Source organism: Anguilla rostrata, chromosome 3 (genome assembly GCF_018555375.3).
Source record: "Anguilla rostrata isolate EN2019 chromosome 3, ASM1855537v3, whole genome shotgun sequence".
NCBI lineage: Eukaryota > Metazoa > Chordata > Actinopteri > Anguilliformes > Anguillidae > Anguilla > Anguilla rostrata.
The window spans coordinates 14,688,056-14,709,206 of NC_057935.1; the positions used below are offsets into that span (position 1 = coordinate 14,688,056).

The 21,151-nt window shown below is 51.1% G+C and overlaps 1 protein-coding gene across 1 annotated transcript in view; it reads left to right on the forward strand.

Moving 5' to 3' along the window:
- The window catches only part of ctnna1 (catenin (cadherin-associated protein), alpha 1), a 112,362-nt gene extending 92,144 nt beyond the window's left edge, over positions 1–20,218 (forward strand). The window contains exons 16-18 of the mRNA XM_064326427.1: positions 2,133–2,238; positions 15,323–15,457; positions 17,685–20,218. Of these exons, the coding sequence (XP_064182497.1) occupies positions 2,133–2,238; positions 15,323–15,457; positions 17,685–17,975 (532 nt within the window). The 3' untranslated portion in view covers positions 17,976–20,218. The remainder of the gene's footprint in view (positions 1–2,132; positions 2,239–15,322; positions 15,458–17,684) is intronic.
- Positions 20,219–21,151: the final 933 nt, after the last annotated feature.

Genomic DNA, 21,151 nt, shown 5'->3' on the forward strand with positions numbered 1-21,151 from the left:
GTCTAGGTGTTGTAGGCAGGTTAAATTGCAGAGGCTGGTCTAGGTGTTGTAGGCTGGTTAAATTGCAGAGGCAGGTCTGGGTGTTGTAGGCTGGTTAAATTGCAGAGGCAGGTCTGGGTGTTGTAGGCAGGTTAAATTGCAGAGGCAGGTCTAGGTGTTGTAGGCAGGTTAAATTGCAGGGCTGGTCTAGGTGTTGTAGGCAGGTTAAATTGCAGAGGCGGTCTAGGTGTTGTAGGCTGGTTACATTGCAGAGGCAGGTCTGGGTGTTGTAGGCTGGTTAAATTGCAGAGGCAGGTCTGGGTGTTGTAGGCAGGTTAAATTGCTGGGGCAGGTGTAGGTGTTGTAGGCAGGTTAAATTGCAGAGGCAGGTCTAGGTGTTGTAGGCAGGTTACATTGCAGAGGCAGGTCTGGGTGTTGTAGGCAGGTTAAATTGCAGAGGCAGGTCTGGGTGTTGTAGGCAGATTAAATTGCAGAGGCAGGTCTGGGAGTTGTAGGCTGGTTAAATTGCAGGGGCAGGTCTAGGTGTTGTAGGCTGGTTTCATAGGCATTCTCCCAGCAGCAGGTCCTCCCGTCTCATGAATAAAACATGCCCCGTCCCTCCCCCTGTCCGCGCGTCCAGTGGCCTCCCGCCGCCCACTCTGGCTCTCGCACGCCCCATCTGCGCGGAGGGACGCTCGGGGTCACCTTGCGCGCACAGCAGGGGCTGCCCTGCTGCTCGCAGTAGACACGGCATCCCCCTCCCCACCCCCCCGAATTCACAGGCTCGCTTCCTGGGGAGGAACGGGCGGCGGGCACTGTCCACAGCAGGGCGGGGGGGGGGTCACGGTGCCCTACCTAAACTCCAGAGAGGGTACAGGGGGTACCATGGAAGAGGGACAGGAAGGTAGACGTGCGTTTGTGATCCGTAACCTTGCCTTGGCGTAAGCGTGCCTTGTGGAGCCCGGCTAATAAAGCAGAGCTGGAGCGCGAGCGGAGGAGGAGGCAGGACGGGGGGCACGACCTTGGGCCGAGAATAACGGCCCCCGTAAATAGAATTATGCAAATGAGCCGACGCGGGGAGGAGCGCGGGGAGCGTCCGTGTCGTTAAAGCCGCATTACGCGTGTGAAGGGCTCGCTCCGGGGGCAGGCGTGTCAGCCCCGCCGCGTCACCGCGCGCAGAATAACCCCGCGGTAATCCGCCTGTAAATACTTTATTCTTTATAGCCTTTTCCGCCGCGGTGTGTTGTGGCGAATAAAAGGCGCTATGGTGGTGGTGGTGGTGGGGGGGCGGGCAGTTTTAGCCTATCATGTCGATAGCGTGAATTGTCAGTGCAGCAGGCTGATGGGGCTGGGGGCTGGGGGCTGGGGGCTGGGGGGGTACAGAATGGTCCATCTGCTGTGTGTTGGCTGGATCGCTTGGCGCTGGAGCCCAGGTTACGCCACTTGCCAGGACTCCCCTGTGGCACAGACATGGTGTGTGTGTGCGGGGTTGGGTTGGGGGCAGGGGGTTGCTGAAGTCTCTGGGGGGGGTGGGGCACGGGGCGGGGGTTTAGGGCCTGACCTCCGGAAATCACCGGGCAGCCGGGGGAGGGGAGGCGGCTGGTGGCCGTCCAGCTGGTCTCGTGCTCGGCCAATCGGCCGCGGCCCAGATCAGATGCTCCGATGGGGGGGCGGGGAGCGTGGCGTCCCGCTCTTGGCCCCGGCAGCCCTTCTTTAATTGCCTGGGAATTTAAATCGCCGTGTCCAATGAGGGTGAAATTACTCGGTGGCTGAGCCTGAGCTTTCCGGAGCGTTCCGTGCTCGCTAAATGACGCGCCGCAGTCGGAGAACGGGCCGGCTGCCGTCACGCGTGCCCAGCTCCCCCCCTCCCAATTCTCCTGTGACCTGTCCCAGAATGCACCATGTCCTGATTCTCACTTCTTAAAGCAGAACTGTTGAAGAGTGAAGGCGTGTTTCTAATAGACTGTAGTGTGCCCACAGAGTGAAGCAGTGTTTATAATGGGCTGTGATGTGACTGCAGAGTGAGACCGTTTGTAATAGGCTGTAATACGACTGTGGAGTGAGACGGCGTCTGTAATAGGCTGTAATGTGGTGGTAGAGTGAAACGGTGTCTGTAATAGGCTGTAATGCTCAGTGATGCTCTCTGTCCTCAGGGGTAAGGGACCTCTGAAGAACACGTCTGATGTGATCAGCGCAGCAAAGAAGATCGCAGAGGCTGGATCCAGAATGGACAAACTGGGCCGTACCATCGCTGACCAGGTGAGTCCTCTTAGACCTGCTCTGTCCCTGGCCAGGTGAGTCCTCTTAGTCCTGCTGTGTCCCTGGCCTAGAGAGTCCTCTTAGTCCTGTTCTGTCCCTGGCCTAGAGAGTCCTCTTAGTCCTGCTCTGTCCCTGGCCTAGAGAGTCCTCTTAGTCCTGCTCTGTCCCTGGCCTAGGGTCCTCTTATCTGCCTGTCCTGCCTAGAGAGTCCTCTTAGTCCTGCTCTGTCCCTGGCCTAGAGAGTCCTCTTAGTCCTGCTCTGTCCCTGGCCTAGAGAGTCCTCTTAGTCCTGCTCTGTCCCTGGCCAGGTGAGTCCTCTTAGTCCTGCTCTGTCCCTGGCCTAGAGAGTCCTCTTAGTCCTCTCTACGCCTGGGCAGGTGTGTCCTCTTAGTCCTGTCATGTTGTATCATTCAGCCAGGAGAGTTCTTTTAGTTATGTTTTATCTTGGCCTGGTATGTCCTCTTAGTTATGTTCTATCTGGCCTGGTATGTCCTCTTAGTCATGGTGTATCTTTGGCCTGGTATGTCCTCTTAGTTATGTTTTATCGTTGGCCTGGTATGTCCTCTTAGTCATGGTGTATTGTTGGCCTGGTATGTCCTCTTAGTCATGGTGTATTGTTGGCCTGGTATGTCCTCTTAGTCCTTCTCTATCCCTGGCCTGATGTGTCCTCTGTGACATTCGCCGTGAGCTTGCGTGGGATAATATGAGTGTGTCTGTCCCTGCGTTTGACCTCCTTTGAGAAGAACGGTTCGGTACGAAAGCAGCGCTCTGCTCAGGAAGGGAGGAGGCCGTGACGAGGAGGACTTCCTGTTAACGGGCGTGACATCTGGCGGCGGCGGCGGGTCAGGGCTGCGGAGGAGGCGCAGGTTTCTGGCGCCCGGGCGGACAGAAGGGGGGGTCGTCTGCACCCTGCTTAATTATCTGAGGGGGAGAGGAGGCCCTGTGTGCTGCAGCTGAGCGCTCACCCTATCACCATCCACGTCTCCTGCGCACGCGCTCACAGGCAGCTCCCCGGGCCTATCAGAACGCGCTATGCTAATTACCAACGACATCGTTTCCCTCCTGCCTGCGTATCTCCGCTCGGAAGCCCCACTGGGCGGTTCAGTGTTAATGCCAGTTTTGCTAAGTGCAGAGTGTGGAGCCGTGTTAGTGACTGGTACCTGTCGAGAAAAAATCACTTCAGCTCTCATGCAGTTATCTTCTTTTTTTATTAATATCAAACTCTTCGTTAACTGCGTGTGATCCAGAATGTTTGGGCGTGTGTGTGTGTGTGTGTGTCTGTGGGGCACATGTAGAATGTGGTAAACTGGATCTTAACGCATACAGCTACACGGTGTGTGAAGCTACGCTACGTTTGATATTGATGATATCACACTTGGTTTTTATGTGGCATGTATCAGAGGGACAGTACAGCCCTTCCCTCCAGTTAAGCAGGACTTGAAACATTTTCCGCAGTAATGATTTAGCATATATGCATATGTATATATTCCTGCTTGATAAGCATGTCAGTTCCGATGGTGCGCTTTTGATATTTTATTTACGCGAATCTATGATCGTCCTCAAATCGCATTCCTTTACCTCAGTTTCCTCTGCTTCCTCGGCTCTGACTGTGTGTGTGTGTGTGTGTGTGCGCGTGTGTGTGTGTGCATACGCGGTCAATTCAGTACCGCCCCCTGGAGTACAGTAGGGGAATTGACCGTGTGTGCACGTCCGCGCTTGTGTATGCTCAAGGTATGTTATCGCGTCTGTCTGAGTGTGTGCTTGTACGTGCTTTCAGCTGTGTGTGTGTGCGTGTGTCTGCTGTACGTCATTGTGTGTGATTGTGTGTGTGTGTGTGTGAGTGACTGTGTGTGTGTGTGTGTGTGTGTGAGTGTGTGAGTGACATTGTGTGTGTGTGTGTGTGTGTGTGTGTGAAGAGCATGTGTCCTCTGAGTGCTTCCAGCCTCCACACTGTACCCGCGGGGGGTGGGGGTGGGGGGGGGGAGCGTTAGAGATTCATGGGAACTGAATCTATTCAAAGTGCAATTCTTCCTTAATTAGCTGCTTAATTACCAGGTGGCAAGTTTTTAATTTATTTACGGGCGGTTATTTTTAGAGCGCTCGTCACCTGCTGCAGGAGAGCCGCGCCGCCAGCAGAGGGATTCTCCCGGCTCAAATCTCCCCCGGAACATTCCGGCCAAGCGCGGCTCTGCCACGCCGCGCGCGGGCGACCCGCCCCTCTCCCTCCTCCCTGCCGCGCCTCTCGCTCCTCCCTGCCGCCCCTCTCTCTGCTGCCCCTCTCCCTCTGACCGCGCTCCCGCCGGAGCTGCGGCCGCCATCGGCGCCACGCTGTCGCTCGCCGAGCCCGCCGTTCTCGGGTTAAGGGGGTAACCGGCTGCTCGTCGACGTAGAGGGAGGAAGGGGCGGGGTCTGAAACTGATCACACGCGTGTAACGGAACCCCGTTAAAGTTTTAAGGCCCGGCTCCGCCGCGCGGCAGGCAGGACGTCGGCGAGGATGTAGGTCAGTACCGAACAAAGGAGGCCTGCAGCCGAGCGTTATTAAGAATTTACAGCTGCCTCCCCCCTCCCCCCACACCCCCCCCGCCGGGCGAGAGCTCCGCCCCAGCCAGGCCCCGCACGAATAATGGCGTGTAATTGGGATTTATAATGTAAATGCGCGGGCCCAACGCGGCGTCTCGTAAATCTGTCTGAGCACGCTCAGAACCGGGAGAGAGCACGGAGGAGGAGGAGGAGGAGGAAGGGGGGAGGGGGCGTTGGGCGCACGGGCGAGACAGGGCGCGCGAGAGAGAGTGGTGGGAAGGGGGCGGGGCTTGGCACGCAGTGCTGCGCTGTAGCGCCCCCCCCCCCCCCCGGTGATGTACGCCGACATGCAGAGGGTGTACCGCTCCCATTTGCATTCGATCAGCGGCGGATTTACGGCCCGTTCCCGCCGGTGGCCCCGGGCCTAATCCTGGCCCCCCGGACCTGTCCGCTCGGCGCCGGGGAGGGCCGTAAATCTCCCATAACCCCCCGCCCCCCCGCCACCAGCCGCGACGCCCCGGAAAGAGCCGGAAGGACACCGGCCGGTCGCCCACAATTCTGCCCTGCCGCGAAGCCCGCCGCCCCCCCTTGGCTGATTAAACCCTGGATTTGGCCGAGAACCGCCGGTCCCAGCGCCTCTGCTGATCGCCTCTGCTGATCGCCTCTGCTGGTCGCCTCTGGTCCGCCGCGCTGATTAAACCGCGATTGGTCTGGACCCCGATCAGATCCGCGCTCCGCGCGTTTCCCAGCAGGACGACGCGGCCAAACGTACGCGCCGTCCGACACGCGCGTTCGGCAGTCACACGCGTGCAGCGGCACCGCCCCGCCACGGCCGTTGACCACCGCAGCCGCTGAGAGGTGTGGCTTTGAGCGGGCGGGCACCTGGCGCTAAGCGACGGCGCTCTCCTCAGCCCTCCCCCCCTCCCTCCCTCCCTCCCGGAGCTCGTACGCTCGGAGCCGCAGAGTCCGCTCGGCGTCAGACCTGCGCATTTATTCATTAATTTATTTTAATGCTAATTATCCATTTATATAAAGTTTTATCATTTATCATTCACTCCCGTCCTCACCCTGCATAAAACTAGAGCGTCTGCTGTGAACTCCATTTGGCCATGCTTTAATTTCAATTAGAGCTCGCAGCTGCACCACCAACGGTAGCCAGTGAGTAATCCTCACTAACTCAGTGTTCCAGCGGCACATGCTCGTGTGAGTGTCTGAGTGTGTGTGTGTGTGTGTGTGTGTGCACGCGTGCACGTGTGAGTGACTGAGTGCGTCTGTGTGTGTGAGTGTGTGAGTGTGCGGGTGTGTGTGTCTGTGTGTGAGAGAGAGAGTGAGAGTGTGTGGGCACCAGCGCATTTATATGTGTCTGAGTGCGCCTGCAAATACACGTTTGTGTCTGTGCGCCGATCGCGTTCGCGTGATCAATTACACGTGCCTGGAAACTGCATGTTTCCCGAGATTGGCTTTAGGTATCCAATTAGATCTGCGCGCGCTTATAAATCCGGGCGTCTTATTGCAGGCGCGTTTATGGGCTCGTCTGTGTTTCCTGTAATTGATCGTTTTTCACCGGTTTATGTTCCACCGCCTGGAGCCGCCGCGGGGACCCCCGCCACACGCGGCCTTCCCCTCCGCCTCCTCGCCACTTCTCACCGCCGTGGCGGTGGAGCCCAACTCCGCGCGAGCCGCCCCCTCCCCCCCCTTCCCCTTCAGTCGCCCGCCTCGTCTGCGCTAACTCCGGCTTCCTGCGTCCGGATTCCTCCGAGCTCCGCGGAGAACGTCGCCGTGCGGATAGTGCGCCACGGCGTTATTTTTATGGGATGATAACACCTAGAAATAAATACCCAGTGAGCGCGTTAGCGGCGCGGCGCTAACAGGACGCTTGGCCGCACCGGAGCCGGGGGGGTTGCCGAGCGAGCCTCGGCCCCTAATTGATATTCGCGTCGTGGGCGTTTGACGGACAGCTTGCGAGCGCAGGCCTAATTGCGCCATGTGACAGCGGGCATCTGTGGTGATATTTTTGGTTAAGCGGGCAAAGGCCCTCCCCTCCCCGGGACGCGGGGGCGGGACGGAGGACGGCTCTGCTGAAGAGCTGCAGCGTGCCCCAATCGGCACAGGCCATTTACACTTAGCGAATCAGATTCTGCTACTGAATCTGATACTATTATTGTACATAAATATATTATTGACCAGTAAATGAGTTATTTGAATTAAGTCACCCTTCCTGCTGTAACGTTGGCTTTTCGCAGCTGAGGCATTGTTTGGGTAGACTGTGGGGACTGGATGCCCTTGAAGCTGTCTCTTTGTTACCCACGCGCTGGTGTTGCGCCTTCTGCCCGCAGGCGGGCTGTGAAAACCCCACTGAGCGCGCTCTCTCCGCCTCGAGCACGGTAGTGCCGCACCCGAGCAGGTAGGCTCTGTGCACATTCACACGACACATTGTTTATTAAGCCACGCCCACTTCCAGTACCTGCCTTTTACACGGCTTCCCTCCCGAGTCCGGCTGTATCCTTTTGCACGAGGCGATGTAGGCCTCGGCTACAGCATGTGCAAAGTTCGGGATTTGATCCTGCAACCTCCAGTCTACTCACTGCTGTGCTACAGTGCTTTCTTGGAAGGATACTTCTGCCTTGAATTCAAGGATACAGTTTAAGCATTGACATTTTTCCCTTTGTGCTCTCGACAAAAGGAGCTATATTTTAACTTTTATTCCTCATTTTATTTTGGCAGTCTGGCTCCCCGGGGCCATAATTATGCAGTGGCTTCAGTGTCCCTCTTACAGAAACGGCCCTGTAGAAAGATGATGAATTTCAATTTTTTCTGCGCTGTTCTTCAAGGGTCATTGTTGTTGTTGTTGCTTTTATTATTATTATTATTATTATTATTTTCATCAATAATAATAATAATAATAATATCAGTAATTACTATTTACGCCTCTTAAAGCCTTAACATTGTTCAGCATTGTGTGTTACTGCTTGGCAATGAGTGGAGAGAGAATCATTTTCATTGTTTGTATATGATATACTCATACTTTAAAATAGTACAAACTTGCTTTTTCTTAGAGTATGTTACTTCCGAGTAGTGCTTATGACCAATGTTCAGACCTTACGGCACGTTGGGTTAGCGTGTCTTTCCCCTGGAACGCTGGCTGTGCGGTTTGTCACAGCAGAACCTGTACTCGGACGCGACGCGTTTCAATTATTTACGTACGCGGAGAAGGTAGCGTGCAGCCTCGACCTGCGCGGGAGTACGCCAGGACCCTTCCCAGCATGCAACTCAGCATTCGCACCCCTCACCCACCCCCACCCCCTAAACAGGAAACGCATCATTTCACTCCGCGGAGTCCCTGGGGCGCGGGGCTGATTGAGGTGCCCGCGCTCGGGGAGCGGTGGCTGCTGGGATGGCGGCATCGCTCAGAGTCGCCCCCGCGTCCGCGGCTTGATTGCGCGCCAGTCAGGCTGGCAGCCGGGTCTGGCGCTTTTTATGGGGCAGACCAATTCATTTCAGGAGCTCAGACCACTGACAGGCGCTCCCTGCCAAGGCAGTGCCCGTGCCTTTTAAGCAAGTTCATATAAATATATGATATTTTTATTGTTGTTATTTTGCATTATTTATGAATGTGTTTGAACGTCGGTACTTAACCGTTCGAGCAATGAAAGTAAATGCAGCAGGTGTGGGGGGCGGGAGGGGGCGGTGTTCAGACGTAGTGCCAGCAGCAGGTTCTGTATCAAAACACTGATTCGCCCCACACACACACACACACACCCACACACACACACAACACACACACACACACACACACACACACACACACACACACAACACACACACCACCCACACACACACACAGACACACACCACCCACACACACACACACACACACACACACACACACACACACACACACACACACACACACACACACACACACACACACACACACACACACACAGACAGACACAGACACACACACACACACCCACAAACGTACACACACACACACCGTTCGCCCACGTCTGAGTCAATACATGATTTAAATAATGGAACAGCCCGGCCCATATTCATGCATTTATATGCGGAGCCTTTGCAAGGAGACCAAATTGATCGTGGCACTGAAGGACAACAGGGCATGCGTTTAGGGCGGAGAAATGAGGTGTGATTGGAGGGCCGGGTCCCCCCCCCTCCCCTCTCAGGTTTATAAGATGAAGCTTTTGATTGTTTTTTTATTTTTATATTATATATAGAACACACACTCCCCCACCCCCCCCCTTGTGACTGTAAAACACTCATCAGGGTCCCTCACCTTTATTACCCTTCAGGGTGACCCGGGGATGAGAGGGATGTGATGCCGGAATCTTCCGCGCGTCGGAGACGGGGCCGGTCGCGTTTGTCCTCACGGCACACACACACACACACACACACGCACACACACACACACGCACACACACGCACACACACGCACGCACGCACGCACGCACACACGCACACACGCACACACACACACACGCGCGCGCGGCGCGTTCGTTAGCCTGATTCTCACCGCCGCTCTGATGCCAGGGGCCCACCGTGCTTGGCGGTATTCCGCGGGTCTTAGCGGCCCCCTCCAGGGCTTCGGTAAAGCGGTACGGCCCGCGCTTTCGGCCTTTCCGATCCCCCCCGCCTCCCCCCTCCCTCCTCCCCGGGCGAGTCGCGGTTAGCGGCGGCGCTATCCCGCCTAGCCCGTTGTCAAAAACACGGCGGAAGAGCAGAGCCGTGGCGGCCCGTAATTCACCCGCCGGCGGATTAGAGGACGCGTCGCGCGTTTAATGAGTCTGAAGTCCGCCCGATTTCCCCCCCGTCGTAAATCGCGAGCGCGTCCTGCCGCGGCGACGGCGGCGGCGTTTTAATCAGCTCTGAGGGTTTTGATGATTCGCGGCGTCGGACCCGGGTCCCGAGCGGAGGGCTCCTTTGGCAGAGAGGCAGCGGTGCCGGGACCGAGGTGCGGTATCCGGGGCAGTATCCGCACCGTAACCGGGAGCGAAGGCAGATGCCAGTTTTTACTACAACATAAGCGTTAAATGCATCCGGCTGTTTTTCGCAGGGGTGGATTTAAAGCGTCTGCTTCCTCCATGCGTATTTGGATTTAATCCGTTTGTACCGTTAAATTTGTTTGATCTTTTTTAAAATAATTTTTAAAAAGATTTTAGTGCAAAGACCCCATTGATAAAAAAAAAACAATAAATACAGCTGGTAAATGGAGTGTGTGGGGGCTGCTGTTAGCAGGGTTGTGTGTGTGTGTGTGTGTGTGTGTGTGTGTGTGTGTGTGTGTGTGTGTGTGTGTGGTGTGTGTGGTGTGTGTGTGTGTGTGTGTTGGTGTGTGTGTGTGTGTGTGTGTGTGTGTGTGTGTGTGTGTGTGTGTGTGTGTGTGTGTGTGTGTGTGTGTGTGCAGTGCGTGAGTTCTGTAAGCCTCCCCAGGTCAAGCCGTCGGCGCACTTCAGATCCACACCCCTTCCATTATCACTTCGGCCCGCCTGCTGTGCTGTTACCCGAAACAGAATAGCCCGCACGCGCTCAGTGCGGCCCCCCGCCTCGGCCAGACCAAAGCCCGGCGCTGTCCGTCTGCCTGCCTGCCTGTCTGTCTGCTCGTCTCTGAACCTGAAAGCGTTCCCCGTCACATGACCGTGGATGGTTCGCCTTCCCCGCCAGCCTCCTCCATCGCACGGCGCGTGGCGGAGGGACGCTGTGTAATTCGACGCGCGTGAGTTGCGCAGGTACGGATGACTGCCGCGTCTTCCCCGCGTTCCTCGTCGGGATCATCGCGGATTTAGACTTGACGGGAGATTGGACGCGGTGGTCGCGTGGCTGAGCGTCGACTGAGGGGGGCGTGGTCTACCAGACTCCCCGCCCTGAACCCCTCCTTGGCTCTGAAAACGAGCGGGTAGGATTCCGTACCCCTTGCTTGACAGCGGCCGTGCGAATGCTCGGGGAATAGAAGTGTCTGCCGCTCTGGGCCAGGCTCCTTAGAGGCACGGACAGGAAAGCGGTACTGTTCCTTTAAGAATCCGCGTCACTGCCAGCTCACTGCTTTAAGGTCCCCGCGTCTTCCCGCTTCTTCCCCGGACAGGGGAGGCCCTGTGGGATACGGAGTCGCGATTGAGCGGGAATGGGGACAGCGCTCGTTACTTCATGGTCCCATCGCAGCTGGCGTCCGGTCTCGTAAATGCCACGGCCGCGCTCGTGAATGGTTCATTTCAGAAGACCGGCTTTTTTCGGGTCACGAGGTCAGAGGTCAAGGTCGCAAAGTCAACTGGTGTATTCTTCCCCTGATTTCTCCACACTAGACTCCGGACAGTGCGGGTTGTGTCCGTATAATACGGCTAGTTGTAATTCTCAGCATTATTGAAAGGCCAAACCTCAAGGTCACGGAAAGCTTTCAGTGCAAGTTGAAATTGGAAGTTTATTTCCTGGAAACTGCAGTTGAGTTCTGAGGCTTTTTCTCACACACGTGGTTTTTTTTTTTACCCAGCGTATGAGCGGCTAAGCCGTCCAGCATATCGGCGGGATGGAACATTCCAGCACCCTGCTCAGAAACGTGTTTCCCTTCATCCAATAAATGTTCAACACTTCCAGTGCACATTCTTATATACTTATACACGTAGCATCAGACATATTCTATTACATGTGTGCAGTTGCACTGGGGCTTGTTTAAGCATTAGACACTGTACAGTACAGGGTTTCTTTTCCCAGTTGACAGACTGTAGCCATGAAAGAATATCCAGTCGGTGTTGTTCCTGATATGAAAGCGATAGAGAGGAGGCTAGCTGTGACACTGCATTGTCGGTGAGTATTGTAAATTAGCATTTCCATCCCATAATGTGTCCCGAAAGGTCAGAGCTGACTGTCGTAGTAATAGTTCTCTCTGTCTCTCTCTCCCCCTCGCCCCCCTAATATTTATTTATATTTTTAAAAATATAATTTTAAATGTAATATGTTATATTATTTTATGTTTATAGTTATGGTTCTCTCTATATGTATGTATGTTTTTTTTCATAAAATTTTATTTTACTTTTCGTTTGTTGCTCAGTGTGTTTTTTTTGTGGTAATGTAGCAGACATATAGGTTTTGTTTTCTTATATTTATTGTCCAGAGCTATAATGGAAGAAAAAAAGTCTCTCTCTCGCTTTCTCCCCCTCCCTCCCTCCCTCTCTCCGGGCGGGAGAGGTGGCGTTTTGGGTGATGCGGCCTGACCTTGCTTATTTTAACATGCCGGCCCACACACACACACACACACACGCACGCGCGCACATGCTTCCTGCGCGTGCGCTCGCCCGCTGCGGCGCTTTCTCCCACTTGTAGCGCTCGGGCCGGTGCTCCCAGCTGCCCCCCTCCCCGCCCAGACCCGCCTTCTCTGAGCCCGCTTTGTTGGAGCCGTCGGGGATTTCGCAAGGCTTCAAAAACGCCAAACCTTCTTCTGGTCCTGCGTGGTGCTTTTTTTTTTTTTTTTTTTTTTTTTTTTAAGGGAGCAACAGATCGTTCTGTGCAGCCCTTAGAGTTCATTCTCCCGCTCCACATTCTCTCCCATCACCCCCCCTCCCCTTTCTCCTCCCCGCTTCAGTCCCCTTCTGTTCTGACGCGCCTCCCCAAAGAGAGACGGCCCCTCCTCTCTGAGGCCAGAGGGCGGAGCACGGACAGAGCCACGCCCTGTCACAGTCACTGCTCCGCTCCTCCGCTCCTCGCTCTGTCCGTTTTCCCAGTGCTGAGAGAGGGATGAGCAGGCTGTTCCCAAACAAACTCCCCCTCTCCCCCCTCTTGCCCCCCCCCCCCTCCCCCCCCCCCCCGGCACGTGATGGTTTGGAGGAGGGGGGCGTTGAAGGCTGATGAATCGCACCGGAGGACTTTCAAAACGTTTAATTTTAAACCGTCCAAAAAAAAAAAAGAAAAAGTGCACAGATAACTACCGAGGCGTCATTAGTATTCTTGCTGTGTTATTTCAGTCTCTGCAGCACACCAGCAACCAGCCTGCCTCTCTCTATTTCTCTCTCTCTCTCTCGCGCTCATATGCTCTTGCTTTCTCACCCATGCTCTCGCTTTCTCCTTCTCTCTTACCCCCTCTCTCTCATCCCTCCTTCCCTCTCTCTTTCTCCCTCCTTCTCTCTCTCTCTCTCTCTCTCCCTCTCTCATGCTCTGCTGTGCATACATAGGGAGTAGTGAGGTGTAGGGGGAGGAAATCAGTAGGGAGCGAGAGAAGGGGGGATGAAAGAGGGAAGGGGACAGAAAAGAGGGGTGGGCAAAGGTTGAAGGAAGGATGCGATGAGAGAGCGAGAGATGAGGAGGAAGTGAGCTCTGTGTCCCCAGGCAGGGTGATTTAATAGAATTTAGAATTCCGTGCTTTGTCTCAATCAGAGAGAAACGTGAATGAGTATGTAAAAGCAAGTGCTCCGTGTGTGTGTGCGTGCGCGCATGTGTGTTTGTGTGCGTGCGTGCAGGAGAGAGGAAGGTAGCAGGAGGGGGCGTAGAGTGTGCGTGTCTGTGACCCCTCCCACACAGCCAGGCTGTTAGAAGACAGCGAGGCTTTTTTAAAATGCGCTGCTTCTGAAGGGGCTCTGCAGTCTGAGTCTCCGTCATGCATAACCCACGTCAGCACACACCCGCACACCTGCGCGTCCACGGACCGCTTCGTGCGGTCTGCCCTCACCCCAGCCGGAGGCACCGCATTTCAGAGGCTCTCGCTCTCAGCTGTGGATCCGCCGGGGGGGGGGGTTGCCAGTTTAAATCCCCAGTGGGAGGCATCTCGGTTGCTGTATTTGAAAGGAACCACCCAGCTGGGTAAATGGATCCAGTGTAAATCTGCATGCCGAGTAGCACGCTCTGGCTTTTCCATGCTTGGGTGGGGGGGGGTGGAGGGAGGGGAGGAGTCACAAAAAGTAAAAAATAAAACTAGCACTGATGTCACCTGTGGAGTCAAAGCTGAGAGGCGTGTGGTCCCTCTGTGGAGCTCAGCGTGTGACCAGGGGCCGTTAACGATGGCCGCATCGCGCACTCCTCACGGCGGGCCTGCGCGGCCCGTCACAGAACAGCAGCCCAGGTGCACCAGTGCAGCAGCTCTTCCTCCAATCGTCTGCTTCGGCCCAGTGGCGACAGACCAATCACAGCCGCCCGGACCGAGAACCTGTTTGGGCCAGATGAGAACGGAGAAGACGGATGAGAGGCTCTGGGGCTATTAGGCTGAGAAGCACCTCGGTGCATATTGATTTCAATAATCTTATTTATCTTTACTTACTGTATTAAAGCCCGCTCTGAAGTTGAGTGAACACCTGATCTCAAGGAAGAAAAACAGTTAAATTTGTTCCTTGTTTTGTAGTAATGTTCATAATAATTAAGTTCCTTTTAATGCAATGTCGTGTGCCCCGAAGTGCTTTATTGGTAACATAAACTGGTTATACAATGAGTAAAATAATCATGATATAATAAAGAACGCCCTTTAGTCGCTTGCTGTTAATAAAGAACAGGGAAATGAAAGAAAAAATATAAAAAGAAAAATGAGTACAACTGTAATGCCATATCATAATGGCCGTTCTGCTGGTTATGTGAAGCTAAATAAGGTTAAGAAAAGAAATGACTTGGTAGAAGGAATAAAAATCTTTTCTTTTATGTTCTTTACTTCTGCTGGTTATGTGCAAATAAATTAAGTTAAGAATAGAAATGCCTTTTGATAGAAGAAATAAAAATCAGTTATTTTATGTCCTTTGCTTGTCCTACCGATTATGTGCAGCTAAATTAAGTTAAGACTAGGACTGTTGGTAGAAGAAATACAAATCACATGTAGGAACTGGGCTCCTGCAGCCTTTCTTCCAGAAGGCTCTGTTTCAATATCTTTGCGTCACAGTGTCTCTTGCAAACCAAAACCTTCACCCTATGAGGGGATGGAAAATATTTTCTTTTGATTGTTTATTCTTACGGTTTTTCTGCGCTCCGTTAACGCGAGCGAGCCTAGCCTGGTTTCTGGTGTCGAGGGTACTGATGCGGAGGGACCGACGGCTTATTTCGATATATCTTCCGCGCATCCAAATAAACTGATGCTCTCTCTGTCTTTCTCTCTGCATTTATGTATGTGTAAACACATTTAACATCTGCTGAAGGACTACTTCATCCACGACCAATTTCCAAAAAGGGCATAATATTTGCCAGAGTGATGAAAGATTTTGAATGATTAATTTCACGCTGTTTGGATTTAGGGGTACGCGAGCGCTCGGGTTGTCTGGTATTGGTGGCTTTGACCTGACGCAAAGGCGCTTTGTTGGTCACCGTTTTCTGAAGCTTGAGACCGGGTCACAGTGAGCGATAAGTGTGGCAAAAAGGATCCTCGAGACGCAAATTGCCTCGTAGTCAAAAGGCCATGACAGGGAAGGCCTTCTTCCTCAGACTTGCAGAAGAGAAAAGGAGAGCTGAAGAGGTTGAGTGCCTTCAATTCAAGGAAGGTTTTTTCCTTACAACGCAGTTGGTGTCCTTCACCAGGGACGGGTCCATTGGGGCGTCCGTGTCACGCGACACCGTTGAGTCATGCCTGTCCCCTCCCCTCTCCTCCCGCAGTGCCCGGACTCCGCCTGCAAGCAGGACCTGTTGGCCTATCTCCAGCGCATCGCCCTGTACTGTCACCAGCTCAACATCTGCAGCAAGGTCAAGGCCGAGGTGCAGAACCTGGGAGGAGAGCTGGTGGTGTCTGGGGTGAGTGCTCCGCCTGCCGTCCACCATGCTACGTCCTCCCCCCTTCTCCCTGCCCCCCTCCCCCCACCCCAAAATAAAATCTATAAGACCTTGATCAGGAGTAGAGGCTACAATTTCTATAACATTTCTCACTCTCTCTCACACTATGCTCTCTCATGCTGTCTCTCCCTCCCTCTTTGCATGGTAACAACTGTTGTCATCCGAGCAGTTCAGGCGGCATTCTGGCCTCGCTGCCATTGGCTGTGAGGTTTACTGCATCTGTGTTCGCTGACGGCTTTCTCGCGAAAACGTTTGCACCTCGCACGTGCTTCTGATTCAATACGCAAACCGTTACCATGGACGCACCAGCCCCGACTGTGGTGATCCAGCCCACGTTAGAGCTGAGAAGTAACACAGCCACATATGCCTGCCTTACGCCTGACACCAAGTCAAAACAAATAAGCAGTTTTCTGCATCTAGGCCCAACAAATAAAACACAAAGGTGTAGAGGTAAAACCATGGAGACCTCAGATGCACACCTGCACGCTTTGAGCATTGAATAAGCTGTATACCCTAACTCCATGTGTTGCAGTGAGATATGGTGAGCAATGATGAACATAATAAAATAAAATTCACCTACCTAGGATGTTCTTACTCAGAAAGTCCCCCTGGATATGGTTTCTGTATTGGCTCTGGTTCTAGGCCAGGAATCTATAACTCTGGTCCCACAGGGACCCCTGTTCCTGCTGTGTTTAGGTTGTGCAAAATATTAGTCGCTGATTGCCTAAAGGCCCCACACTTCGTTTCCAAGGCCTTAATTGGCTGCCAAATGAAAGGAAGAAGAAAAGAACCTGCAGACACTGTGGCCCTCCAGGACTGGAGCCTGTCAACCCCTGGAAGGCTCAGTGTAGGCTTGTTCTGTCATTGAGAGTACTCAGCATAGTGTACACCCCGCCCCCCTCCCCCCCCCCAGCGTCCTAACTCTTCACTGGTAATGCAGGCACTTCACAGCTCATGTCAGGCGAGGAAGTGGCGTAATTCGTTTCAAAACATTCGCACTAAACCGATGACTGAGATAACTGGATTCATGGCTCCAAGAGGCCGGTTGTTTTTTTTTTTTTTTTTTTCTTCTTCCTCCATGTTCTATTTTTTATGGGAAACCCATGGCAGCATTCAATGTGAAATAGTGTTTTTAAACTCCGGCTCAACTTTGTAATAGTCTCTCACACACACTGGCTGGGGACTTCTCTTTTCCCTGGTAATTTGACACTGCCTTTCTCCCACTTGAAACTTCTGTCCTGTTCATTTTTGCCAAGACAAAAGAAAAGGGAAAATTAACTGATCATTTACTGATTTTACAATGCATTGGTTCTTTGAAAAATTATGTGAGTATGTATTTTGCAGCACAAACAGTTAAATGTTGCCATGTAAATCGTCTGCATAACTTCATGTGATGCACAACATCCCTCCGTACTGGAGTCTATAAGCAGTGGACAGACATGGGCCTCTTCCAGTCCTTGTGCTATTCTCTGCGGTTAGACCTCTTGGAGTTCCCCAAGGCCCTGTTTTTGAACTCTCTTATTTTCTCCCTTATATTCAGACTTATTTCTCTCTATGGTGTTCTCTTTGTCACCCTGGGAGATGCTGAAGTTATTTTTTTCTGTTTATTTTTTTAAAGGATGATCTTCTGGGATTTGCTGTGACTGTATTAATCCAGGAAGCATCTCTCAGATCATGCGTGCCTTTCAGTAGTTATTCACATAAGCAATTCTCGCTGAAATCTGTGTTTTGTTCTCTGTGCAAATGTATCATTAGCCCATTTGCTGGCTTTAATCTGATTGTGCCCCCAAGTCATTTACAGGAGTTCTTTTGTGTTTTAAAGCGTCTGATTTATGTAGAAGCAGGAACCGCTTTGCAGTCTTTTTTTGTTTAAATATAGGCGCTCACGCGTCAAAGAAAATGATGGATTCCACCTCGTAACAGGCCCGAGCCCGTATTTAGAGTTTTAAATGTAACCACCAGGAGTCGAAGTGAAGGCGGTTATTAAAGTCACGTTATCGAGATTAAATTAAAACGGCAGTTAGTCACTGTCACGCTGCGCTTTATTTTTAGCCTCTTTTGTTTAAATAACAACAGCAGAACCAAACTCTGTTCATGTTAGTGTTCATATCAGACTCAGGTTTTCCGCCATCGAGAGCAGGAGCATGATGGTTTTAGCTTACGGCTCCCCCTCTACCCGTCTCCCCAGGTGGACAGCGCCATGTCCCTGATCCAAGCCGCCAAGAACCTGATGAACACAGTGGTGTCCACCGTGAAGGCGTCCTACGTGGCCTCCACCAAGTACCAGAAGTCCCTGGGCATGCAGTCCCTCAACATGCCCGCCATCTCCTGGAAGATGAAGGCCCCCGAGAAGAAGCCACTGGTCAAGCGCGAGAAGCACGACGACGGCCAGACCAACAAGGTCAAGAGGTCCTCCCAGAAGAAGCACGTCAACCCCGTGCAGGCCCTGAGCGAGTTCAAAGCCATGGACAGCATCTGAGTCCTCGTCTCTCTCTCTCTTTCTCTCTCTCTCGCCCCCCCTTCCCTCCCCTACTCTGTTTGTTGAGAAACAGCTAACTGGAATTAAATATGCAGAGAAAATGATTTTTGTTTTGAAATTTAGATGAGGCCTTTCTGTCTGTCAGAAAGCATTTCAAAACATTCCCCTCCCTTGGTAGAGGTTCCGTCTGTTTGATTTACAGTTCAGTGCAACTTATGCCCTATCCCCCCCCCCCCCCCCCATTCTTCAAATTTCTACACAATCTGCAGTCTTCAAAAATTGCTGTTGACCATCCTACACTGAGGTTTAGAATTGATATAGGAAGGGTATTGAGGATGAGGTCAGGTTTTTTTTTTCTCCCCTGGGGAGGGGCTCATTTTCTAAACATTTAAATTAAGAGCACATTAATAGTTTGGCTTTTACTGGCTACTTTCACGTGTATTTACTTGGGTTTGCTCGTGTATTTCACATTTTAACATGGGAGATTTTTCTGAAGAGGTTAGAGACCATTATCCATTGTAATATGTGCAGCAGGTAATTTTGAACGTATGCAAGCTCTAAAATGCCTTATTTACTTTCACAATAATAATTCTAGTCCCTTTTGAAGAATGGTTATGTAGAACTTTTGTAGCCCAAAGCCCATTTTTCTAAAAGTATATTTTGTACCTATAACAAACTTTTTAGCTGGTAGTTATTGTTCGTGGATTTGCAAATGGTGTACCAGTGCAACGCTGCATTGCTTTTTTGGAAGACTCAAAGTTTTAAAGTGATTTTTATTATTCATTTAATTTCTGTCAGTTCCTTTCCTTCTAGGCCTTTAACATTAAATACTTTAAGGAATTTTCATAGTTTGCAGTTGTTTAGTTGTGTTGAGCAAAATTGATTTGGTATTTGAATTTCCTCCTGTCAGACCATTTTAATACTGTAATTAACACATCGTGGCTGACTTTCATGCTTTAAAATGCTCAATAGCTCACACAAACACCTGTTAAATGTCTTTTTTATCACCTGAGGGATCAACCAGATACAGAGTTGGAGAATGCCTAAGCGTTATCTACTGTACTCCGATCACTATTTCCATTGGAGAGGATCCTTATAATGGTCCACTCTGATCAGTATTCCATAAGGGAGGATCTTTATAATGATCCACTTTGATCACTATTCCTATAGGAGAAGATCCTAATGATCCACTCTGATCACTATTCCCATAGGAGAATATCCTTAAAATGATCCACTTTGATCACTATTCCTATAGGAGAGAATCCTTATATGATCCCCTCTGATTACCATTCCCGTAGGATAGGATCCTGAAGATGATCGAGCTCTGAGCAATCCCCTTGTAGAAAATCCTTTAAGGTCAGTTCCAACGAGAGGATCCTGTAATGTAAACTCTCCACCCTCAGGTCATATGATCCCCACAGGTTTCAACTCAGGTGGGCAGAGCTAATTACACCATTAACATTCCTGGGCACTGTCATGACTGAAAGTTTGACAGTGACGATCCAGCTTTGGTGACTGTTTTTATTGTTATTTCTGTTTTAAATCACAGCGTAGACTGCCTTTGGGCCATCTTGAAGCACTCTCTTAGTGCTTTTTGTATTTATTCTTCATTAATTGAAATCTCAGCTTTAGAGAAGTAATCTCGCTGTCTTGGGCTTGTGTTGGGTGGGGGTGGGGGGGACGTATTTTGCGTAGTTGAAATGCAGTGGAGTTTTTCGAGTGTTTTTCTTTTTTTTCCCCCCTGGAAATAGAAGGTTACTTAGTGCAGGGGCAGCGTTTTTGTGGAAATAAGGTGGCCTTTGATGTTCCAAGTAAGCTGGAAGTGCTGTGGACCGTGTCACCGAGACGTGTGTGCGTGTGTGTATGTCAAGTCTGTAGACGGCTACCTGTCTTTGAAGCAGGGCCACCTCTATCTCTGTCTGAAACACGTCGGGTTGTTTTATGACCAAAAACAGTGGTACTGATTGCAGAGGTCCTGACAGAAGTGGTGTAGGGAATCCCCCCCCCCGCTCCCCCTCGATTTTTGTAATGTTCAGTGCGCATTATAGCGTGTTTTTGAAAGTGGGTTGTGTACCGATCATTTTCTGAAATGCCCCCTACCCCTTTAAGCGAGATCTGGACCTACATTGTACTTTTTTGCAGGCGTTTGTGACACTGTTTTTTTTTTTTTTTTTTACTTTTCTCCACTACACACTCGTACGCCTTCGTTTTATGTATTAAATGAATAAATCAAAATGAGTAAACTCGTGTCTGTCACTTTTTTTATGAATCCACTGAATATAGGAATTTCCGCAGTCTTCTGGAGAAATGGAAGAAAAATAGTCTGCCGTTTGAAAGACCAGACAAACCTGTCTTTCTCAACATCGCTTTCATGAAGGCTTACAGCCAAAACAGGCTGTGGCCGTGTTTTTGTGATATTTGATATTTTTCGTGATAAAATAAAAACTTATTTTTTAAAACTTCTGTTTCTCTTGAAGATTAATTCAATTTCTTACATATAGCACAATTTTTTTTTTTCATGCACCTTGGTAGAACTGCAAGGTTGTGCCAAAAGGATATTTATTGTAAAATAGTATAGCTGTATAATACAGGTATAGAAATAGTCGGTGGGTGAACAGGATAAATTGGAACAACTACAGTCAGTATGAATTTGTTTTCAAAGGCATTAACAAGACCAGTATAAATCCCACTGAAATTTGAGGATTTTTTTTTTTAGTCATGTTTAATGTTACTCATTATTGTGCAGTTACATTGTAATTAAAATGTAATGACTGTGTACACATGCCTTGTTCCCTGAGTATAGTCCATGCTTTAATAAGCCTGCCTACAAGCGTATCCTGAACTGTTCTCCAATTACGTGAGCTGTGTAACCATACTTATCTACGTTGCTCTTACACAAGCCTGGCTGCCAGTGAAACTGCTCATTTGCCTGTGGTGTGATTATATGGCCTACTTAACATTAGACTCAACCACACATCCAAATGGGTAACATTATGCATTTAAAAAAAATAAATAAATCCCACATTGAACATACACAGTTGGACACCGGGCCTCAAGAGAACGATCTTAAAGGCGCTATTATTCCCTCGATTAAAAAATGAGTGCTTTTTAACAAGCCTGCCGGTTTGATATAACTGGTGACGACTGCCCTCTTGCACATTTTCCTACATTAGTCC